We start from the raw sequence: 19,363 nt of genomic DNA, 5'->3' as shown, positions 1-19,363 counted from the left end.
AAAAGTATCAGATTTTGTGCTAATAACCTGTAATTCAGCTTGCTCCAAATCCATCCTAGCTGTTGCATCATTGGGATTCTCATTTAATCTCACGATGGCTTTGAATCTCCTTGTTATGATGTCATTGATATCAGTTGACTGAAAGAAAATAATTACGAAATGTACTACAATTTATTCAATGGCTTTAAAACTAAAAACTAATTCAAACATAAGTTTCACAAATATAATTCAAACCCCATAAAAGTGTTGAAGATTGATCATGGATGTATTAAATCCTATCACTTAAGAATCTTTTTAATTTATTAATTTACCAGCAAAATGCCCCATTAATTTAAAATTTGATGTCTATAATTCAATTTCTATTGCAATTAGAATTCAAACATACACATTTTAATAAATTTCTTTGTTGTATGTACAGCGATATCTGAGCTAACAAATATATTTGTTCCAGACACATTCGTAAGCCAAAATCTGTTACCCTAAACATGATTTCCCATAGGTTTCTACGGAAAATTGTTTAATACATTCAAATTTGATAAATGTTAACAAATACTAAGACGCTAAGACCATGTATCCAGACCATTCAGTTTGATGTCAAGAATTTTACTGTGTGCACTGAAAACATTCAAGTCTAGGCATCTTTTTTTTTTAAAGCATTTTCTATCAGCTTTCTAAAGCATTTTCTATCCAAATCTTTTATTTGGCATGAAATAGTTGAAAAACATTATGAATGAGAAAAGTAGGTATATCTGGAAACTGATTCCGAAGCAGACATGAACTAATTGGGGCGAGTGATAGTAATTCTGATGATTTGCGTGAAATTTCAGCTCACAAAGTGGCTGTGTTAGATCAACAAAAATGTTTGTTAGCCAAATCTGTATTCGTTAGCCGAGACTGAAAAAATCTTTGTTAGCCAAAGTTTGTAAGCCGAAGTATTACTTTATTCTATGATTTCACAACTCACTGGTTTTCATACCTTTTTACTGGCCATTTTTGAATACTAAGAATTAACCTCTTCCGTACAAGTTGATGGCGATAAATTTCAATGATCTGTATTAGATGTGTATGTGATAAATATGGTAGCCTTGTTCGCACATCAAAAAAAGGGAAAGAAAAAAGCAATAAGGGGTGGGGGAGGAACAGTACAGACAGTAGATAATTAGATAAGAGAGTTACAGAGAGATAAGAGATGTACAGTACCTTGCTTTTTTTGCACTCACCTATGTGGTCTATTTCTCAATTCCATGTACAGTATATAATAGAAGGATTAGTTCTGAGAAAGATACGTTATATGTGGGGGGTGAGGAATGCCATGGAGAATGAGGAGGGGGAAGAAAAGCTGGGGAGGAGAGAGAGGGAGAACATACACAACTTTGTTTCACATAGGATTACAATAAAGCTTCGTGATGAGGAAAAAAGAGGATGAAGAAACAGTCAGCTAGATTGAACTTATTCCACTGGCATTTGGACACAATATTACGTCAATGATCATAAAGGGGTTAATAATGAAAAATTACTCACGATTAACAACAAAACTATGTATACTTGAATACACATAAATATGATATTTAACGCATAAAATTAAAAGAGATGGACAGAAGATGTAAAAAATTCACAAATTATATAAAGTGTCAGAATAATTATCTCGCAGCAGAGTTGCTTTTCATTATGTTTAAAGGTCTATGAAAAAGTTTTTATGTTCTATAATGGGAGAGCATAACATTATTGTTGTATATATACACACACTGCCGAAAAAGTAAAATACCTGATATCGGACTATTATCAATAGATTGTCATCAATACTTAATTTGAAGCTCATCACTTTTGTAAAAAAATAAAATTTTAAAAAAAGTTTTGCTCACTGAAATTTCAAAACAAAAACATTATTTTCTTCTGTATGTTTGTATAAATATAAAAATTTACATAAACGAACATTTACCTTCCTGTACAATTATAGAAATTTAAAATTCCAATGAAATGCTCTCTACACAATAAATTGGCAACATATTAAAAAAGAAACATTAAGTACTTTTCTGACATGGACAAGTAAACTCGCATAAGTCTGGCTTAGGGATGCATAATGTGTACCTACGCTGTATAACGTATGTTACTCTGCGAAAGGTATTCATAAAAGAAAATAGAAACACATATGGACTGCAGACTGAGAAGGATTGGATTTTGGTGTTTTATTTTGGTGCAATGATCCATCTGGTCAAGCTGCACCAAATGACTAATTAAAAATAAAATGAAATGATGAATAATTTGTATGTAATGAAACAGATGCATTGTATAAAAACAATGACACAAAATGTAGAAAACTATCCATTTGTCGTAAAAACCAACGGCTTAGATGAATCTAAAAATGTGAAATGCATTGCACTGATAGGATAAAATGTCACGAATCGAGTGATGATTGTGACCAAAAGCAGCAGTAAAATGATGCCAGGGATGTGAGCATATAGAAGCATGAGCAATGGTCAACGAACTCTGGTTGACTCTCTTGTAATAAAAGATATGAGTTGGTAAAGCAACTGTGTCCTATGTTTAACCGGGAAATTGGGACTTCTGCCTTTTGGTTGATCCTGCAGCTTGAATGCCAATGGCCAATATTGGACTTAATAACATATAATTTATTATTTACTTGGAAGAAATGTATTTAAGCTGCTTTCTATTGGTAAAAATATGGTACGGTCAGAAAACACTTTTTCCCCTCATTCATCTCAGTAATAAATTTTCTCATATAAGATTTATGATAAAGATAATGGCAACCATGACTACTACTGCATATGTAACTCATACCCATTCCTCTGTGGAATTTCAAACAAATCGGCACATATAGGAATATGCTGTGTAAGTATGTATATGCATGGCCCTAACATATTTATGTTGCCTTGTTTTGTCCCTTGTTGGAGTGCTGCCACCTGTCTTCAATATGTTGAAGTACAAATGGCAAATGTTTTAATTTTTATGTTATGTACGCATACTATTGAAGATCTGCCTGCTCTCTGTGAAGAGATTTTTTAAATGGGGGGGGGGGACCACTTGCATTCACACCTTGAAGTTCAGAAACCGCAGGAAACTACCTTCAGCTGACCACTACTATACTGCCAACAGAGTTCAAACCTGGATTCTAATGATGAAAGTCCAGCATGATAACCGCACAATGGCTATTGGCTACCACTGTTATACATCATCCAAGGAAGTACTTAAAAATGCATTGTAAAGGTTTATAAGCGTGACAAATAATGTTTCTATGTACTTAAAACACTGTGTGGTAACTACATTAAAAATAAATTAATTTCTTACATTAGTCGATGGGGCTGGTGTTTGGCCTATAGTAATATCATAGGAACTGACTAAAATTTCAGGCTGAGTCACTGGCTGATTATATAAATGGGTTGGGTAGGTGGTCTGGAATGTTGCTGTAACTGCTGGATCAGAAACCGAATCAGTTGGTATTGGTAGAGGAGGAGGAGGTGGTGGTTGTGATGTCTCAACAGGCTGAGGTGTGACAGATGTGTTCTTTGGCTTCACATTGCTGTGTTGCTTAGAGCTCAAAGCTTTAGTTGGTTTTGGCTCCTCCTCTTTCTCCACTGGAATCCATTCCAGTTCTTTTTGTCGATGCTGATCTCCACTAGAAACTGGAAACTGCTGACTCAATGCTCTCACATTTTTGGCTACTTTCTCAGCATGAGATTCTATGGGAATAGGAACAGAATTCTGAAAGGATAAAAGGAAAGGTTAAAATAAAAATTTTCGTCTCATAGTCATTTTCATCTATCCAATCTTAAATCAATCAATACCGCCAGGAGCCCAGATTTTTATACACAAGACTGAAGGTGTAAAAACTCAAAATTATATACTTAAAAAAAATTACTCTGATATTTAGCTTTATTTCAGATGTTTCTCTAAGCTTGAAAGGATTACGTATAAATGGCATTTCTTCATCTAAAGCAGTCCCTTCTTTGTTTGGATCATCTGGATTATTTTCTCTTTTGGACAAAGCAGTACAAAATTCTACAAAAAAAAACAAAAAAACATTTGAGCCACATGAGACTAGTTCTATATTATTCAGTTATAATTTTTATAAACAAGTCAAAACAAAATTTTTGATTACTATGAAATTCAATGAAAAAAAGATGATCCAGGAAAAACATCAATTGAATTCCTCAGGATAATTTGTCAATAATTTTTACTGATAAAAAAATTACTTTTCCTTTGAAAAATTTCTGAACATTACCAATTTGAAAGTCATACATCACTTACAATTCTGACATAATACAGTCAAGCAGCGGCGGATTTATTGTTTTGCCACCTTCCTCCCACTCTAGCCTAATTTTCTTGAGCACTCACTCTTCAAATTAACCAGCCTGGGCTATAACCTGATTGGCCTCTGTCCCTGAGTCACTCTGCTTTGGTTACTCACATGCTTGCAGACTTTATCAGTCAGTGACCTGGTCCCTCGAGATCCCTCCTATGCTTACACACTTTCTGGGCCACTCCTATGCTCAAACACTTTCTCTGTCACTCTTTTGGTCAATCACTGACCTGGTCTTCGCTCTTTAGGTCACTCTTTTTTTTAATCCATGATTGCAAACTGTTTTGGTCACTCATATGCTTGCACATGCTCCTGATCTGGTCCTCTCTCTCTCTAGGTCACTCTTTTGGCCATTCCCATGATTGCACACTATTTTGGTTACTCACATGCTTGCACACGTTCTAAATCGCTCTTTTGATCACTCATATGCTTGCAAACTCTATAACTCATGACCTGGTTTCTTGCTCTCTAGGTCACTCTTTTATTCCTTTCACATGCTTACAAACTCCCTAGGTCACGTGTTAGGTCCACACTTACTGACCTACACAGAGGCAGATTAGGTGGGTGAGACAAATTTTTTTCTGCCTTTCTACTAATTACTTGACCAATTGTTCTCCAAATTTCCCACCTTTCTGAGCTTGCCATGCTGGATGATAGACTACTAAATACCCTTGTAAATACACTTCAGTAGCCAATTATTACTGAAAAATTTCCAGGTACCTAATTACTTTGTTGTGATTTTCACACAATTGTAATTTAATTTCATTAACAGAAATTGATGAAATTTAAAGAAATTCATGAGCAAAACAATTTTTTAAATTAAATGTTAATCATATCACAGATAAACACCTAATATTCTAATCATCAGATAGTATTCCAATCATTTCTTTCGAAAAGTAGAAATTTCACGGGAACTTTTTTGTTTTAGAGAAAAATACATAAAAAAAAATTATTAAGCTGTTGTTTACCTGCAGTCTACTACTCTATTTCAAGATGCAGAAAATAAGTGAAATCAAAATAGGATTTAAAAAAAATAAGTTCAACAAGAAAATAAAGCTAACCAGTTAGTTCTTCGACCGATTTTCCACCAGACTTAAGTGTGGTGCTGATTCCCTTTTTGACTGCTTCAGATTGAAATACTTCAGGCAGAGCTCCTGTTTCTAGTAGAGACAATGCATTCCGTCTGGCTATCTCAAGAAGTTTAGCCTTGTCAAACTTATTCTGGGCATTTGGTGATGGTGATCGATGTGAACTCTGATACCTGTGGAAGATTAAAGGGGAAAAAACCATTTATCTTCACATGTACTAGATCAGTGTTTCCCAAATATTGCGCAAACTCTTCAATCCGCAAGCCAGATATGCAGCATTTCTGTTGCTCACGGGCCAGAAACTTGTATGTATAGTTGGACCATGCGTGCGTGTGACATGTAATTTATGGGGCATTTCCGTAATTTTGGATGTCCCAACTTTTTTTATAAAATTTTCCGTTTTCTCCCTTATTTTCAATGATGCTCACTTGAACTTTTGAAATCAAGAACTACGTTTTTTTTTTTTCATGAATTAGTCATAATTATCATAATATAATTTATATCATAATTAAATATAGTCATATGTTTCATGTCACATATTTGTCAAGCATATGCATTTTACAAGATATACAGAAGACTGGATGTTGTGAAGATATTTATTATTTGAGATGTTAATTTTTTAAGGAAGGAAGGAAAAAACTCATCTCTGCCTCTACCGGGAGTCAAACCCGGGTCCCTCGATTGCCGGACGAGTGCTCTGACCACTAAGCTACGGAGGAGATAGAGATTTTCCTTCGCTAGAGCGTATATATATGCCGAACAGAACTGTGCAATGGACGGTGAAACCGAGCAGCTAATAGCTCATGGACGACGAGCCACCAGAGGGCTATATACACTGCTGGCCACCCAAATTGCAACACCAAGAAAGACAAGAGATATCACAACAATATTTATTTTGTAGATAACATGTTGACCAAGCATCAAATGATTAAATTTATAGACTTCTGTGAAGTGTGGTTCCTGCCAAAATCAGTAGCCAGAGTAGCCGCAATTGTTGGAGATCACCGCTGCCACACGCCTCGGCATTGATTCAAAGAGACTTTGGATGTGTTCTTGGGGTACAGCAGACCAAGCAGCTTCCACGCGTTGCCAAAGTTGATCTGGTGTGGCAGCTGGGGATGTAATCTGGGTCAATCGTTGAGCAACCATGGACCACATGTTTTCTATCTGCGAAAGATCCGGAGTGCGAGCTGGCCAGGGAAGCAATTCAATCTGGCGATTGACGAAGAACCTTTGGACAATGCATGCCACGTGTGGTCACACATTATCCTGTTGAAATATGGCTGTGGGCAAGCCCTGAAGGTAAGGAAGGACAACTGGCTCCAACACCTCGGAGATGTAGCGTTGGCTTTTTAAAGTACCGGCAATGCGTACTAGAGGAGTGCGAGAGTGATATCCAATACCGCCCCATACCATAATACCCGGTGCAGGACCAGTGTGGCGGTGCATAACGCAGCTGTTCAGCATCCTCTCTCCGCGGTGTCTCCAGACTCGAACCCGACCATCGTGGTGTTGCAGACAGAAGCGTGACTCGTCAGTAAAGACAATTTCATTCCATTGTGCCATCCACATCCTTCTTTCATCGCACCATTGGGCAGCGGAGACGTCTGTGGTTCTGCGTCAAGGGTAGATGAAGCAATGGACATCTTGCGGACAGACCACTCTGCTGTAAACGGCGTCAAATGGTACTGCGCAGACACTGGATGATGCGGTACAGACTGAATGTGCTGTGCTATGGTTTGTGATGTGGCTGAGCGATCCATCACTGCCATACGCACAATACGCCTGTCACCACGTGAAGTGGTGCACTGAGGTGGATGCGATCGAACACATCGGTCCGTCGTACCCGCCTGCATCCAATGTTCACATATCCGCATTACAGTTGTTAGGTTTCGTCCAACACGACTACCGATTTCCCTGAAAGATAATCCACAATCTCGGTAGGCCACTATCCTTCCTCTGTCGAACTCGGATACTTGATCAAAAGATGATCGCTGTTTTCTACGAGGCATAATTGATCGTTTTTTTGAAAAAACCACAAGAAAAACACAATTGCCGTACTTCAAATCGTCCAAATCTCCAAGCCTTAAATAGCGCTTTGAAGTGGCGCCACAGGCGCGCGTGATGTGCGTCTGCGCTGAAATTCCAATCATTTGCATATCGCACCTCCGCTAATGCATGTTGTAAATTTCATATTATTTGCATGCTTCCTTCAGGGTGTTGCATTTACGGTGGCCAGCAGTGTATATGACATGAATGTCGCTCTCCACTTGTTAATACAAGATATACAGAAGACTGGATGTTGTGAAGATATTTATTATTTGAGATGTTAATTTTCGACTCCCGGTAGAGGCAGAGATGAGTTTTTTCCTTCCTTAAAAAATTAACATCTCAAATAATAAATATCTTCACAACATCCAGTCTTCTGTATATCTTGTATTAACAAGTGGAGAGCGACATTCATGTCATATATGCATTTTATTTAGTGAATTACACGAAATTTCACTCACTGCGTCTTGTGGAAGCTCCCCACTTCATGCCATTGCGAATTCAGCAGTTTCAGCTATAGTTGGCAACTTTACTTGTCTTTGACAATTTTTTGATGATAATTTGTGTACAAATATGGATCTTGATTTTCCTGTTACCTGCATTTTATGACGGAAATATGGTCAGCCTAGGTATCCGTTGTGTTGAGGGTATCTGTGGCAACACTGTGCAACATATGACGTCAGCCACCAAGAGTATGAAAAGCTGTGCAATACTCACTCACTTGCTTTTTCCCCTGATCAGATGTTTGGTTTACATGCACACAAGTTGCATGTCACAATCTTCAAAGTACAATCATGTTACAGTTGGAAATAAATATTTTAAGTCAATACATCACTGGGATTTTTTTATTCTGTTGTGCTAAATTAAAAATAAATCCCAAGCAGCTCATGGCAGCTTAATATCAATGCTTTTCTACTGGAACACCTTTGGTGGGCAGCAGTTTGCCCATCATCACTACTCTGTGGGGGGGGGGGGGTAGAAGCTATGGGTATACGATCCTATGGGTTAGCATGACTTGGGGGCAATGGGAGAAAAAAAAATTGAAGAAGGGCATGGTGAAATAAAAAGTTTGAGAAACTATGTACTAGATCAAGTCTTTCTCTTCGCAAATTACAACAAGATCATTGTCATACCGTAGCAAATATGACAATCTAATTTTGTGCATGTATATTTACTGTATTTTAAACCCCCCCCCCCCCCGCTTTTGCCAAAAAATTGAGTCCCCCAAAAATAAGGGGGGTTTCTTCTGCCCGGTTAGTATCACAGATATTAACAAATTATTCAATTCCTTGCAATTTACCAGAAGAGTGATGATGATAATAACTAGTTTATGTAGCTGATTGTGATGCATTGGATGACAGTCATTAGGAATTTAAAGAGGGTCTTTGTGATGAATAAAAAATATCTATTTTTAATACCTTTGATATACACTTTCTTCCAAATTAAAAACCCAAAAAAACTCAGGAGGTTCTTTATACACATTAAAATATGGTACTTATGTAGCCCATACACGAAAAAGGTCAGTTCTTGGGCTACACCATTTGCTCTTTGTATGTAGCATGTTTTTTAAGTAAGTGCCGTTTTGAAATAAAAATAAAACAAGTTGACTTTCCTTAACAAATTTTTTTTACATGAAACCCTGTACCTTAATCTACTTTCCAACATAATTTCCACCAATATTAAGGCATTTATCATATCGTACAACCAGCTTTAGAATCCCATCCTCATAGAAGTCTGCCCCCTGATTTGACAACCACTGCAACATGGCGATTTTGACCTCATCATCGTCGTCATGGCACTGACCAATCCAGATGCTTCTTCAAATGCAGGAACATGTGGTAGTCACTGGGTGCTAGATAGGGACTGTACGGAGGTTGATCAAGTTGTTCCCGACGAAATGAGGCGATGAGATTTTTGGTTCGATTAGCCACATGTGGACGGGCATTGTCATGAAGCAAAACGATCCGATTACTCAACATGCCACGCCATTTGTTTTTGATTGTACAACTTTCGACAATTGAAGCGTTCTGTCACAATTTCATAGAGAACAATTCTGGAAATTTGAGGAAATAGATAATGTCGAAATCATAAAGCGTCTGTCCTCCCTTAATTTTTTTCAACTTTCTGCACCAAATCTTCAATAATGATAGAAGGTCGCCCACTTCGTTCCTCATCATGGACATTTGTGCAGCTATCTTTAAAAGCTCTAACACATTTCCCTACCATTACATCGCTCATAATGTTTCCTTCATAAACTTCACTGATCTCATGATGAAATTCAGCCGCTTTCACGGCACTAAGAAAACGAATCACAGCGCGTATTTCACAGTCGGAGGCAATCTTAATCTGCGGAGGCATTTTAAATATTCACAAACAAATTTAAACATGGTCGAATGTTTCCGTAATGCGCTAGTGGTTTGCCAACAGTCGGAGGCAATCTTAATCTGCGGAGGCATTTTAAATATTCACAAACAAACTTAAACATGGTCGAATGTTTCCGTAATGCGCTAGTGGTTTGTCAACAGATGTAGGTACACTGCGTGCGTGTGCAGAACGCCAACCGCAGCGCTGCAGTGGCAGAATTTCAAAATGGTACTTACTTAAAAAACACATCCCGTATTATGCAGACCTGTATTTCATCAAAATTTCATAATGCAGTAATTACAATAACGAAATGACAATCTATATTCCTTCACCTTGATGTTCATCAAAGTCTGCAGTGTTCACTGATGATCCTGGACAATTTTCATCATTTCAGCTTGATTGCCTCTAATACAGTGGTTCCCAATGTGTTTCTTCCCCCCGAACCCCTCTAGAGCCAGGTGACTTACCTTCCCGCACCCCCATTGGATGATAAGTTTTTTATAAGTAAGAAAATTCAGTTTTTTTTCTATAATTGATTATATTAAATATCCGATAATTAATTTCTATGAATTCTTTCTCTTATTGAAGTAGTTTAGGTAAATAATGGCATTTCTTCCTCAGTTCTGGAAAACAAGTACGATCGCTGATTGAAAACGGTAGTTTTACAGCTCAAAATTTGTACAACACATTTTTGCGAACAGGAGTCAAAATATTAGTATGATTGATATTTTTTTAGGAATCGATAAATTAAATTTTTATCACTATTTAAATTTTCCTGAATAATCAGTCAACATGTTGTAAATTTTTTCCATCTCGCACCCCTAAAAATGCTCTCCCGTACTCCTAGTGGTGCCCGCATCCCCATTTGGGAACCACTGCTCTAATACCTGCAATATCCACTGATGATCCTGTACAATCTCTATCACTTCAGCTTGTTTGTCGCCATGATCTGCAATGCCCATGCTATGCCCTCACTAGCAATTGGATCAAAATAATGCAAAGTACCTAATCTTGTTTTAGAAGCAATTTAATGTCTTGTTTTTATTATGATTTTCGTGCACTTATTTTTAAAACTAATTTATGTTAATTGAGCACAGCCTAGACCTAAGAAGATTGGATTGGATAAAGTGAATTTTTGTTGATTACATGTTAAAGCAACATTCATTTTCCACAATGCACAAGCAATTGTTCTTTTTAATTATTGCCCTCAAACAATCGTAACTAAATGCATTCGTAATGTACTACCACTATTGATAACTTGGCCTGCTCCTTGCTCCTTTTCATCATTCATTCTGTCCAATTTCCCTCTTCACCCCTTTTCAGGTCATGTAACAATCATTTATTACAATCATATGCAAGTTGTGGCTCTTGCAAGGCCGTAGAGAGGATGGGGGGGGGGGGGAAGAGGATTAGTGGTCTGGCCCCCCTCTCCAAAATGTGGGAAAATTACTGGAAAAAGAGGAAAGATGGCCAAATCGATCATTCTATCACTTTAGTTCCCTTCCAAATGAAATTTCTAGCTATGGGTCTGGGCTCTTTGTTTGCTCATGCAGCAGCATGGAGTGTTGCAAGTTTGACATAGCTCTGGACCCATTATCCCCCAGATCATTTGGATTCTACTGCATCCATAACTTATGGGTAGAGAGCAAGTTGACTAATTTTTGAAAATGTAATCATGAAATACAAAGTCCAGATGAAAGAAAAAACATGAAAATAAACAGTTAAAGATATTGAAAGATAAAAAAACATTGGTTTTTACCTGTCCCTGCTGGATTTTCTGCCTTTTTCCCGATGATCATAGTCTGAAGATGAATCTCTTGAGTGTCTGTCCCTACGTTTCTTTTGCTCATGTCTATATCTGTGGTGAGAGCTTCTAGATCGCTCAGGTGTAGAGTCTTTTGAATGTCTCCTCCTTTCCCTGCGTCTTTCATCATTATGATGATGGTGATACCGGGAACGTTTGGGACTTGAGTCTCTGGAATGTTTCTTTGAATGTTTTTTCCTCTTCTCGTGTCTTTCTGCATGAGATGATCCTGAATCATGCCTTGACTTCTCACGTTTTCCTTTTTTATTGTCAGTAGTGTCATGATCATTTGATAGATTGTCTTTGGGATTGCCAGAATCCAAATCGTTCTGTACATTTTCTTGTTTTGTCGATTTATTTGAACTATCGTTTTTAGTATTTGTTTCATGTTCTAAAGACTCATTTTCGGTGATTGCAACTGACAAACTAACAGCATCATTAGCATTTTGAGTATCTGGAATTTTCTTTTCAACAAATGATACATTTCCAGATGCACTAGGTGAAGAATTTTCATGATGAGCAACTTCAAATCCATCTTTATCTTTTTCATTATGGATATTTGATTTTATAGTTTCGTGATGTCCGTCATTACCATTTTTTAAATTGTCTGTAATGTTATCAGGAGGTAAACTGCAACCAAACGTACCATAATCCTCTTCATGAACTTCAGATGAAATGAATTTTTCATCATGTACTACACTAAACCCTTTACATTCTATTTCGCAGGTTTTCTTCGATGAATTATGACTAGAGAGATGATCTTTACTCCCTCCTGGTGATATTTCTTTGCCGGACATTAATTTTACCTTTTGGTTTTCCTAAATTAGAGTAAAAAAAAAATTGCTGAGAACTTGAAAGTAGAGTCATACTGATTAGAGACGAGAGGAACATTGACTTAGTTGAATAAGGTCTACGGAAAAGTAATTTAGCTCTTATACTGGAGCTTGACAAATCAGGGAAAAAAATTTAATGCCAGACAAATTTCTTAGAAGAAACAGAGAGAAAATTTCCTATTTCCAAGAATTTTTATTCCTCAGAAAAAAAAATACAAAATAATTTTGGACATTTCTATTTTTGCAGAACTTATTGACACTTTTGATATGTTGGTAAACATTTTAACATATATTCTGAAAATTGTGTATTGTCCTGACTAAAACTTAAATAACCGAAATAAAAAAAACGGCTGCAGGGTTAGCTTTGCAAGGTCACAAAAATTTTTTTAAGACTGGAAAAAAACCTCAGCCAATAGGTGGCATTGGTATGAGTGACTTCGATGGGAATATGTCGCCTGGCAGTCGAGTGGTTAGGGAACTAGCTTCTCACTGTGCAGGTCTGAGTTCGAATCCTGGTTCGGGCATGGATGTTTACTAACACTAACAAATTCCTTGGAGGGATCATGCTGATCCCTTGGGAATACGTGAGGATCACGTTATTTAAAAAAAAAAAAAATGAAAATGAGATGGTTATAAGAATTTGCGCACCTAATCCACAACCAGTTCACCGTTATAAACTGTGTATGTGGACCTGCTGCACTCTGCCATTGCTGGATTTATGACTCGCTTGCAATGTGTTATCCCCTGTGGTGGTGGTTATGTGGAACACATACTGCTGTAATAAACGATTTGGAGGCATTCTGTTTGTTATTTGCATATCTTTTCTTTGACTTGTGTACGTCAGCACTACCTATCAGCTGTTTTTTGAGTTTCTGTCTTAAAAAAATTCCTGTGACCTAGCAATGTTAACCCTGCAAACGGTTTTTTTATTTCGGTTATTTTTCTGGTTTTTATGAATTTGTAAAGTTTCTACGGAGTTTTTGCCCATCCTGTATTAAATTACTACATGACATCTAATAGCATGTAAAAATCCAAAGTTTGAAAATACTATTTTGATTAAAGCTGAGCTGATATAGGCAATGTCATTCTTCCCGCCTTTTGTTCCCACTAAGAATATGAAATGAGATTAATTTATGGTGTGAAAAGAAAAGGAATGTTTATGAACTACAAAAAAACAAATATGTAGAATAATGTCACACAGTCTTACGTTTTGAAAGGAACTATCCTGATTGATGAAATTTTGATCCCCGGATTTCTCTTTCTTGAGGTCCGACGTTAGTCTTTTTTTATTATGGTCAATACTACTGCTTCGACTATGATGATGGCTACTTTTTCGTTTATATTTTTCTTTCTTAGTCCTTGATTCATTATGACTGTCACTGTCATAACCACTGATAGATGATGAGCTGTAACGGCTGCGTTTATGCTTAGTCTTTTTCCGATGTTTCTTCTTCTTTTCAAGCGATGATTTTTTTTTCTTAATCATCTTTTTAATGAAAAAGTCAGCAAGTACTTCATCGATCTTCAGCTCAGACACATGTTTCTTCACATCTTTTTCATCTTCATCTGCCATGCTATCCACTTATTCATGGAACTAGAAAATTATAAAATTTAATGTATGTATTCATTAGAGCAAAAGATACTGAACTACAGTAAAACCTCGATAACTTGTCACCTCAAGTTATCGAAAAATTATGCCGGCTTAAGCGGAGTGGTGTCAGTTTCAATGGGCAATGTTGCGAAAATCGTATAAATTTAAAGTTACGTGAAATTTATTAAAGTATGAATCAAAATAACAATATTAATAAAATTTATAGATCGCGAAAGAATAAATAATAGCAATTTTTTTTATCTTTTTTATCTCTTATTACTTAAATTATTGTGGTGAAATGTACTGTACACTTTGATTTATACTACATAGTAATTTTTAATTTAGACCAACAGAGCAACTGTTAGTCTAAGGATTTAAGTAGCTTTTCTTCATAATAGAACTCTCTATTGCACATTAATTTTACATAGACATCTAATTTAATATATATATATATTTTTTAGTATTTTAATTCTTCATCAGTAGTTCATGATACAACTACAAAGCAATCTCGAACACTTTTGACTTGGTGGAGGGGCCCTGGGCAGGGAAAAGTAAACAGAAGACCTCAACACACTTCGGAAAGAATGTCTAATTTTTTTCAACAAAGATATTTTGTTTAAATTTCAAGCCCTAAATTAGTAGAGCCCATGCTTTCTATGACTATTTATTATCCGTGCCCGTTGCACTTTGACTTTAACTTGATTAATTTGATTCTTTGATTTACATAATTTTTGATTTCTTTGCATTATGTGTAATCTTTGACGTAACAATAAATTTTGGTTTTGCCGGAGGGAGATGTGCCCTGGGGGGGGGGGGGGCAAAGTGCTTACGTTGCTTCTTGCGACAGAGCCTGGATGTCTCATGGTTTTTCCAGTTTCTCTAGTAGAGCCCATGCAGAAGTGAGATCTAGCTTGAACAGTCCCCAACGTTCCAAAAACCTTAGTCGGCAAATGAACTTCCCCAGAGTAACTTTCGTTACTTAAACTGTTCCATTTGGGTACATAGGACTTTACGGTGACTTTTAAGCAGATGGCAATGCGGTTAACAAGCTCTTTTTTAAATGGGAGCCATAAAAATAGTCTGTTCCACTTTCTCAAATATTTTCATAGTGACGAGTTAACTGAAATTAGCCACGAGTAAACGAGGGTTTAACAACATTGTGGTCTATGAGAGCTGGAAGGGTCTGAAGAAAAATGATGACTTAACCGGGGTGACGACTTAACAAGGTTTTACTGTATATGTAACATTTTTGATACTTGTGAAAGTACTTCATAATTCAGGTGACCAACTATAGCAGGTTTGACCAGTCCAGTCGCAAATTAAAAGATCTATCAGACAGATTTTCTGAGTTATCCAAGGAGAACATAAGCACATTATAGATTAATATTCTCTTGATACAATTGGGAATGTTATTATTGTCAGACATTGTTCCTGGTACTTATGTGTTTGATCAGAGAACAAAAATATATGAACAAAATTATTAAAATAACAATGTTGCGCACAAAAGCAAATGGTTTTTAAAGTAGGTTATTTTTTCCATTTTCTCTTCTTATGGTTTTTTCTCTTTTTAACTGTTTTTAATTTTCAATCTCAATCCCAATTTTAGTCAAGGATGTTATATTTTTAACCTCATTCCTGTATTAACACAGTTTCATTTTCAATCTCGACCCTCATTTAGTCTAAAGAATTTTGTTTGTTTGTTTCTAACATTGTCATCGTTTTTTCCGTTTTCTATTGTTGTGTCTGTTTCACTCTAGGAGAATGTGATGTGCTTTTTCAGACCCCTTTCCCACAAAAGAAAAAAAAAATCACCAACAGGCTGCCACAAAGGGGTAGTACTATAGTCGTTCCAAAATTCCCTATGAACATCAATAAATAACATTCACATTTAAGTTGTTTAAACTTTTTAAATGATTCAAAATTAGCTTTTAATGTTTTGCAAGCACTTTTAAACAAATATATGTTTGTAGAATGCAAGTAAACAGCATTCAAATGGATCAGATTAAATTTTGTTCCAGAAAAATGCTGAAGAGACACAGATATAGGACTTATATTAAGCTTGCCAATATATTTCAATTTTTTCTGAGCACTGCAGCACTTTTTCTGAGAAATACAGTAGTTTACTTGTAAAAACCAATTAACATGGTGCAGCACAAAATGCCACTGCACATGTAGGAAAATTTTAGCCATACATTGTTCAGACTCAATCAACCATTGTCAATTTTAGTCATTGCTCAGTGGAGCCACATCAATTCTGCATTTTCTTTGTTTGTTTTTCATGATTTCTCAAAAGAAACTGACACAATGGTAAAACCAATAAATAAAGATTCATAGGTTGACATAACTTATTATTCAATCCTGTTTCTAACTTATTGTTTGAGTTACGCATATTGTTCTTCAGTTGCTATCAATAACAGCTACTACAGTAAAAGTCTGTTACACTGTTGTTTTTCTCGCGACAGTTCACAATCACAAGAAAAATTGTTATAACAGACTTCTCATTATAAGGAAAATTTCCATATTTTACTCTGTTAGGCTTATAAAACTGTAGAAAATGGCTACTTTACCAGCATTAAAACATATTTTAGATCATTCTGTTCTAACGTTAATGAATGAACAGAACTCTAGTCAAGAAATTGAATATTTGGTTTCATACAATTTAATTTTCTAAGACACTTTTGCATAGTATTATATCACTTCCATGGCTGAATGAATTAATCAACATTTTCTCACTAATCAGAAAGTATTTTTAACAAGATTGTTTTTTAGTCATTTGGAAACGACTTTAAACTGAAAGTTCTATGGCCTAGTTGAACAAAGCCAGGTTTTCCAGGAAAGAGGTTTTTTGCATCACGTGTAATGTGAATCACTCAGAACGATATGCTGGCTATTTCCCAATAGGAAAAGCAGTGTGTTGTTTTCCTACAGAGCACAATATGCCTCATGCCAGAGCTTTATATTGGATGTGATTGGTCAACTGCTGCCGGAGTAGTCAAATGTGTTGTGCAGAGCGCATTTCGCCAATCTTCTCTTCAGACTGGAACATGAAGACAACATAACAGCTGGTGAAAAACACAACACCCACAGTGCGATAAATTTGGACACTTCAGCCAATGTGAAAAAGTTCCATTTGGTTTAAGCAATGCAAAAAAAACCTGCTCCTAGGAAAACCTGGCTTAATATTATCACATAACCCATGTGCAAATTAGGAAGGGGTTAAAACAATTTGATTTTTCTATATCCATTCATTGTTCAAAGCATCTGAGAGTAATTTTTACAAATAGAGAAGGAAAAAATAGCTTTTTTTGAGAAGTCTTGACGTTATAGCGAATGCTTCTTAATTTTCAACACGCTGTAACAGAATATTTTTTTTATCTTCAACATTAGTTATTTGACAATCACTTGCAAATCCCTCGTTATAAGCAGTACACGTTATATCGGATTTTTTCCGTATTTTACTATTTACTTTTTCCGCATAAGCGTTTTCTCGAGCTTTAAATCTTGTGACATACATATAGCCATGTAGTTTTCATATTAAATAATTAAGGTCATTGCGATTGTTTCTTCTCTTTAACCATGAAATTATGGTAAACAATTTTTCTCATTACTTATTAATTCTTTTAATGGGTAATCACGCAGCTGACGCATAACTTTGAAGGTGCAATGATCAGAACAAGGAAAAATATACTCAACGAGATTTCAAAAACGTATCATATAAACACACCCTTTCAATTATTCTAAATCAATAAAAACATTCTTCCAAAATACAAATCACGCATTTATGAATGTCTACAGTCATTAGGAAAACATTAATTACATTAAAATTTCCGTAATAAAATATACATTACATTAAACACACTCTAGTCCAAGAACCCTTGTTTTGTTTGTTTACATGCGTAAGGCAATCGCAGTGTTGCCAGATCATTATTGTGTTTTTCTTAAATTCTTTTACAAAATTAGAAACTAATTAATTTTGAGGCAAAATATTGATTAAATACAGATATTTAAAATAAAATTATTCATAGTTGTCAATTAAAATTTTTTATAATATCCAATATACATAAATAATTGATACTTCTGTAAATTATTAAATTATGATTCCCTTGCTCCTTACTAATTTAAGAGAGATCTTCTTCTTCTTCTTCTTCAATTATACAGGGCTTTATGCCTTCGGGCCATCCCCTGTTAGAGAAAGAAACTTCCACAAAGAGCATAGAATATGTTATAAAAATGTACTAACAAAAGAGTTTTCAACAATCACAGAACACATAGAAATTTCAGCAATTTCCATTCTTCCTTCTTCTTCAGAAGGGTATGAAAAAAAGAAAAGAAAAAAAAAAAAAAAAAAAAAACACAAACCAGACGAAACAAACGCAGATGGAGATGTTATATGAGATGGAGAAGAAGTCTTCAGGCTTAGGGGACGATGCTAAGCCGCTTTAAAATGATATAAAAGAGAGATGGAATGTTTGTGTTGTGTGTTTGTGTAACATTTCCCTCCCTCCTCCGAATCAATTCACTGGTCCCCACCATTGTTTTCAACAATGTCTAGATGCGGATTTCTCTTTTCAGGAACTTCGCAGAGCCATAAGATCCGGAAAATCTACTGCACCTGGTCCTGATCACATTCCTCTTCACGCTTTTAAATATCTCTCTGCTAAAGGCTTGGAATTTTTGCCCGCCTTCAATAGGATTTGGACTTCTGCCATAATTCCATATTCTTTCAAAGAGGGTAAAATTATTTTTATTCAAAAACCTGGCAAATCCCCATCGCATCCGAGTTCTTTTCGCCCTATCACATTGATCAATTCCATAAACAAAATTTTCGAACGCATTATTCTGTTTCGTCTTAATTGGATTTGCCTACGGTTCAAAATTTTTCCAAACTGTTTCTACGGCTTCCGTCCAAAAACCTCTGCCGAGGCCTGTCTCAGAGATATTGTTTCTTATACCTCAGATGCCTTCCGCCAATCTAAGACCTGTTATCTTCTTGCTTTTGATATCAATAAAGCATATGATTCAACCCAACACTCCTTTTTGTTACATAAACTGGCGAGAATGGGTTTGAATGGTCGCTTTTTACTTTGGTTATCTAATTATTTGGGTGGACGGGATCATTTCATTCACTGGCGTGGTTGCCCGTCCAATAAGTTTTCACCTTGTTCAGGATTATTACAGGGCTCAACATTGTCTCCTATCTTATTTTCTCTCTTCACTCTTGATATTGTCACCTACTTACCGCCCGACATTAAACTTTTTGTGTATGCAGATGATATTTTCATCATGTATAAATCTAACTGTGAAGCCTATATGGAG

The 19,363-nt window shown here is 36.0% G+C and overlaps 1 protein-coding gene across 7 annotated transcripts in view; it reads right to left on the bottom strand.

Moving 5' to 3' along the window:
* LOC149074698 (uncharacterized) overlaps positions 1-17,958 on the bottom strand; it is a 33,525-nt gene extending 15,567 nt beyond the window's left edge. For 6 of the 7 annotated variants that reach the window (XR_016194302.1, XR_016194303.1, XM_089245771.1 and 3 more), the window contains exons 1-7: positions 17,896-17,958; positions 13,664-14,050; positions 11,579-12,441; positions 5,380-5,579; positions 3,878-4,017; positions 3,307-3,720; positions 28-138 (exon numbers count right to left, since the gene is read on the bottom strand). Coding sequence is in view for 5 of the 7 variants with exons in the window: in XM_089245771.1 (XP_089101897.1) it covers positions 28-138; positions 3,307-3,720; positions 3,878-4,017; positions 5,380-5,579; positions 11,579-12,441; positions 13,664-14,029 (2,094 nt within the window). In the remaining 2 variants the exon portion in view is untranslated. Of the gene's footprint in view, positions 1-27; positions 139-3,306; positions 3,721-3,877; positions 4,018-5,379; positions 5,580-11,578; positions 12,442-13,663; positions 14,051-17,771 lie in introns of all 7 variants that reach the window. The other variant, XM_089245773.1, reaches the window with a different exon arrangement.
* Positions 17,959-19,363: the final 1,405 nt, after the last annotated feature.

Source organism: Pholcus phalangioides, unplaced genomic scaffold, assembly GCF_987345545.1.
Source record: "Pholcus phalangioides strain wild (caught in Gottingen) unplaced genomic scaffold, Ppha-v1.0 ptg000016l_1, whole genome shotgun sequence".
NCBI lineage: Eukaryota > Metazoa > Arthropoda > Arachnida > Araneae > Pholcidae > Pholcus > Pholcus phalangioides.
The sequence above is the reverse complement of the archived record's forward strand: the minus strand, read 5'-3'. Positions and strand labels throughout refer to the sequence as shown.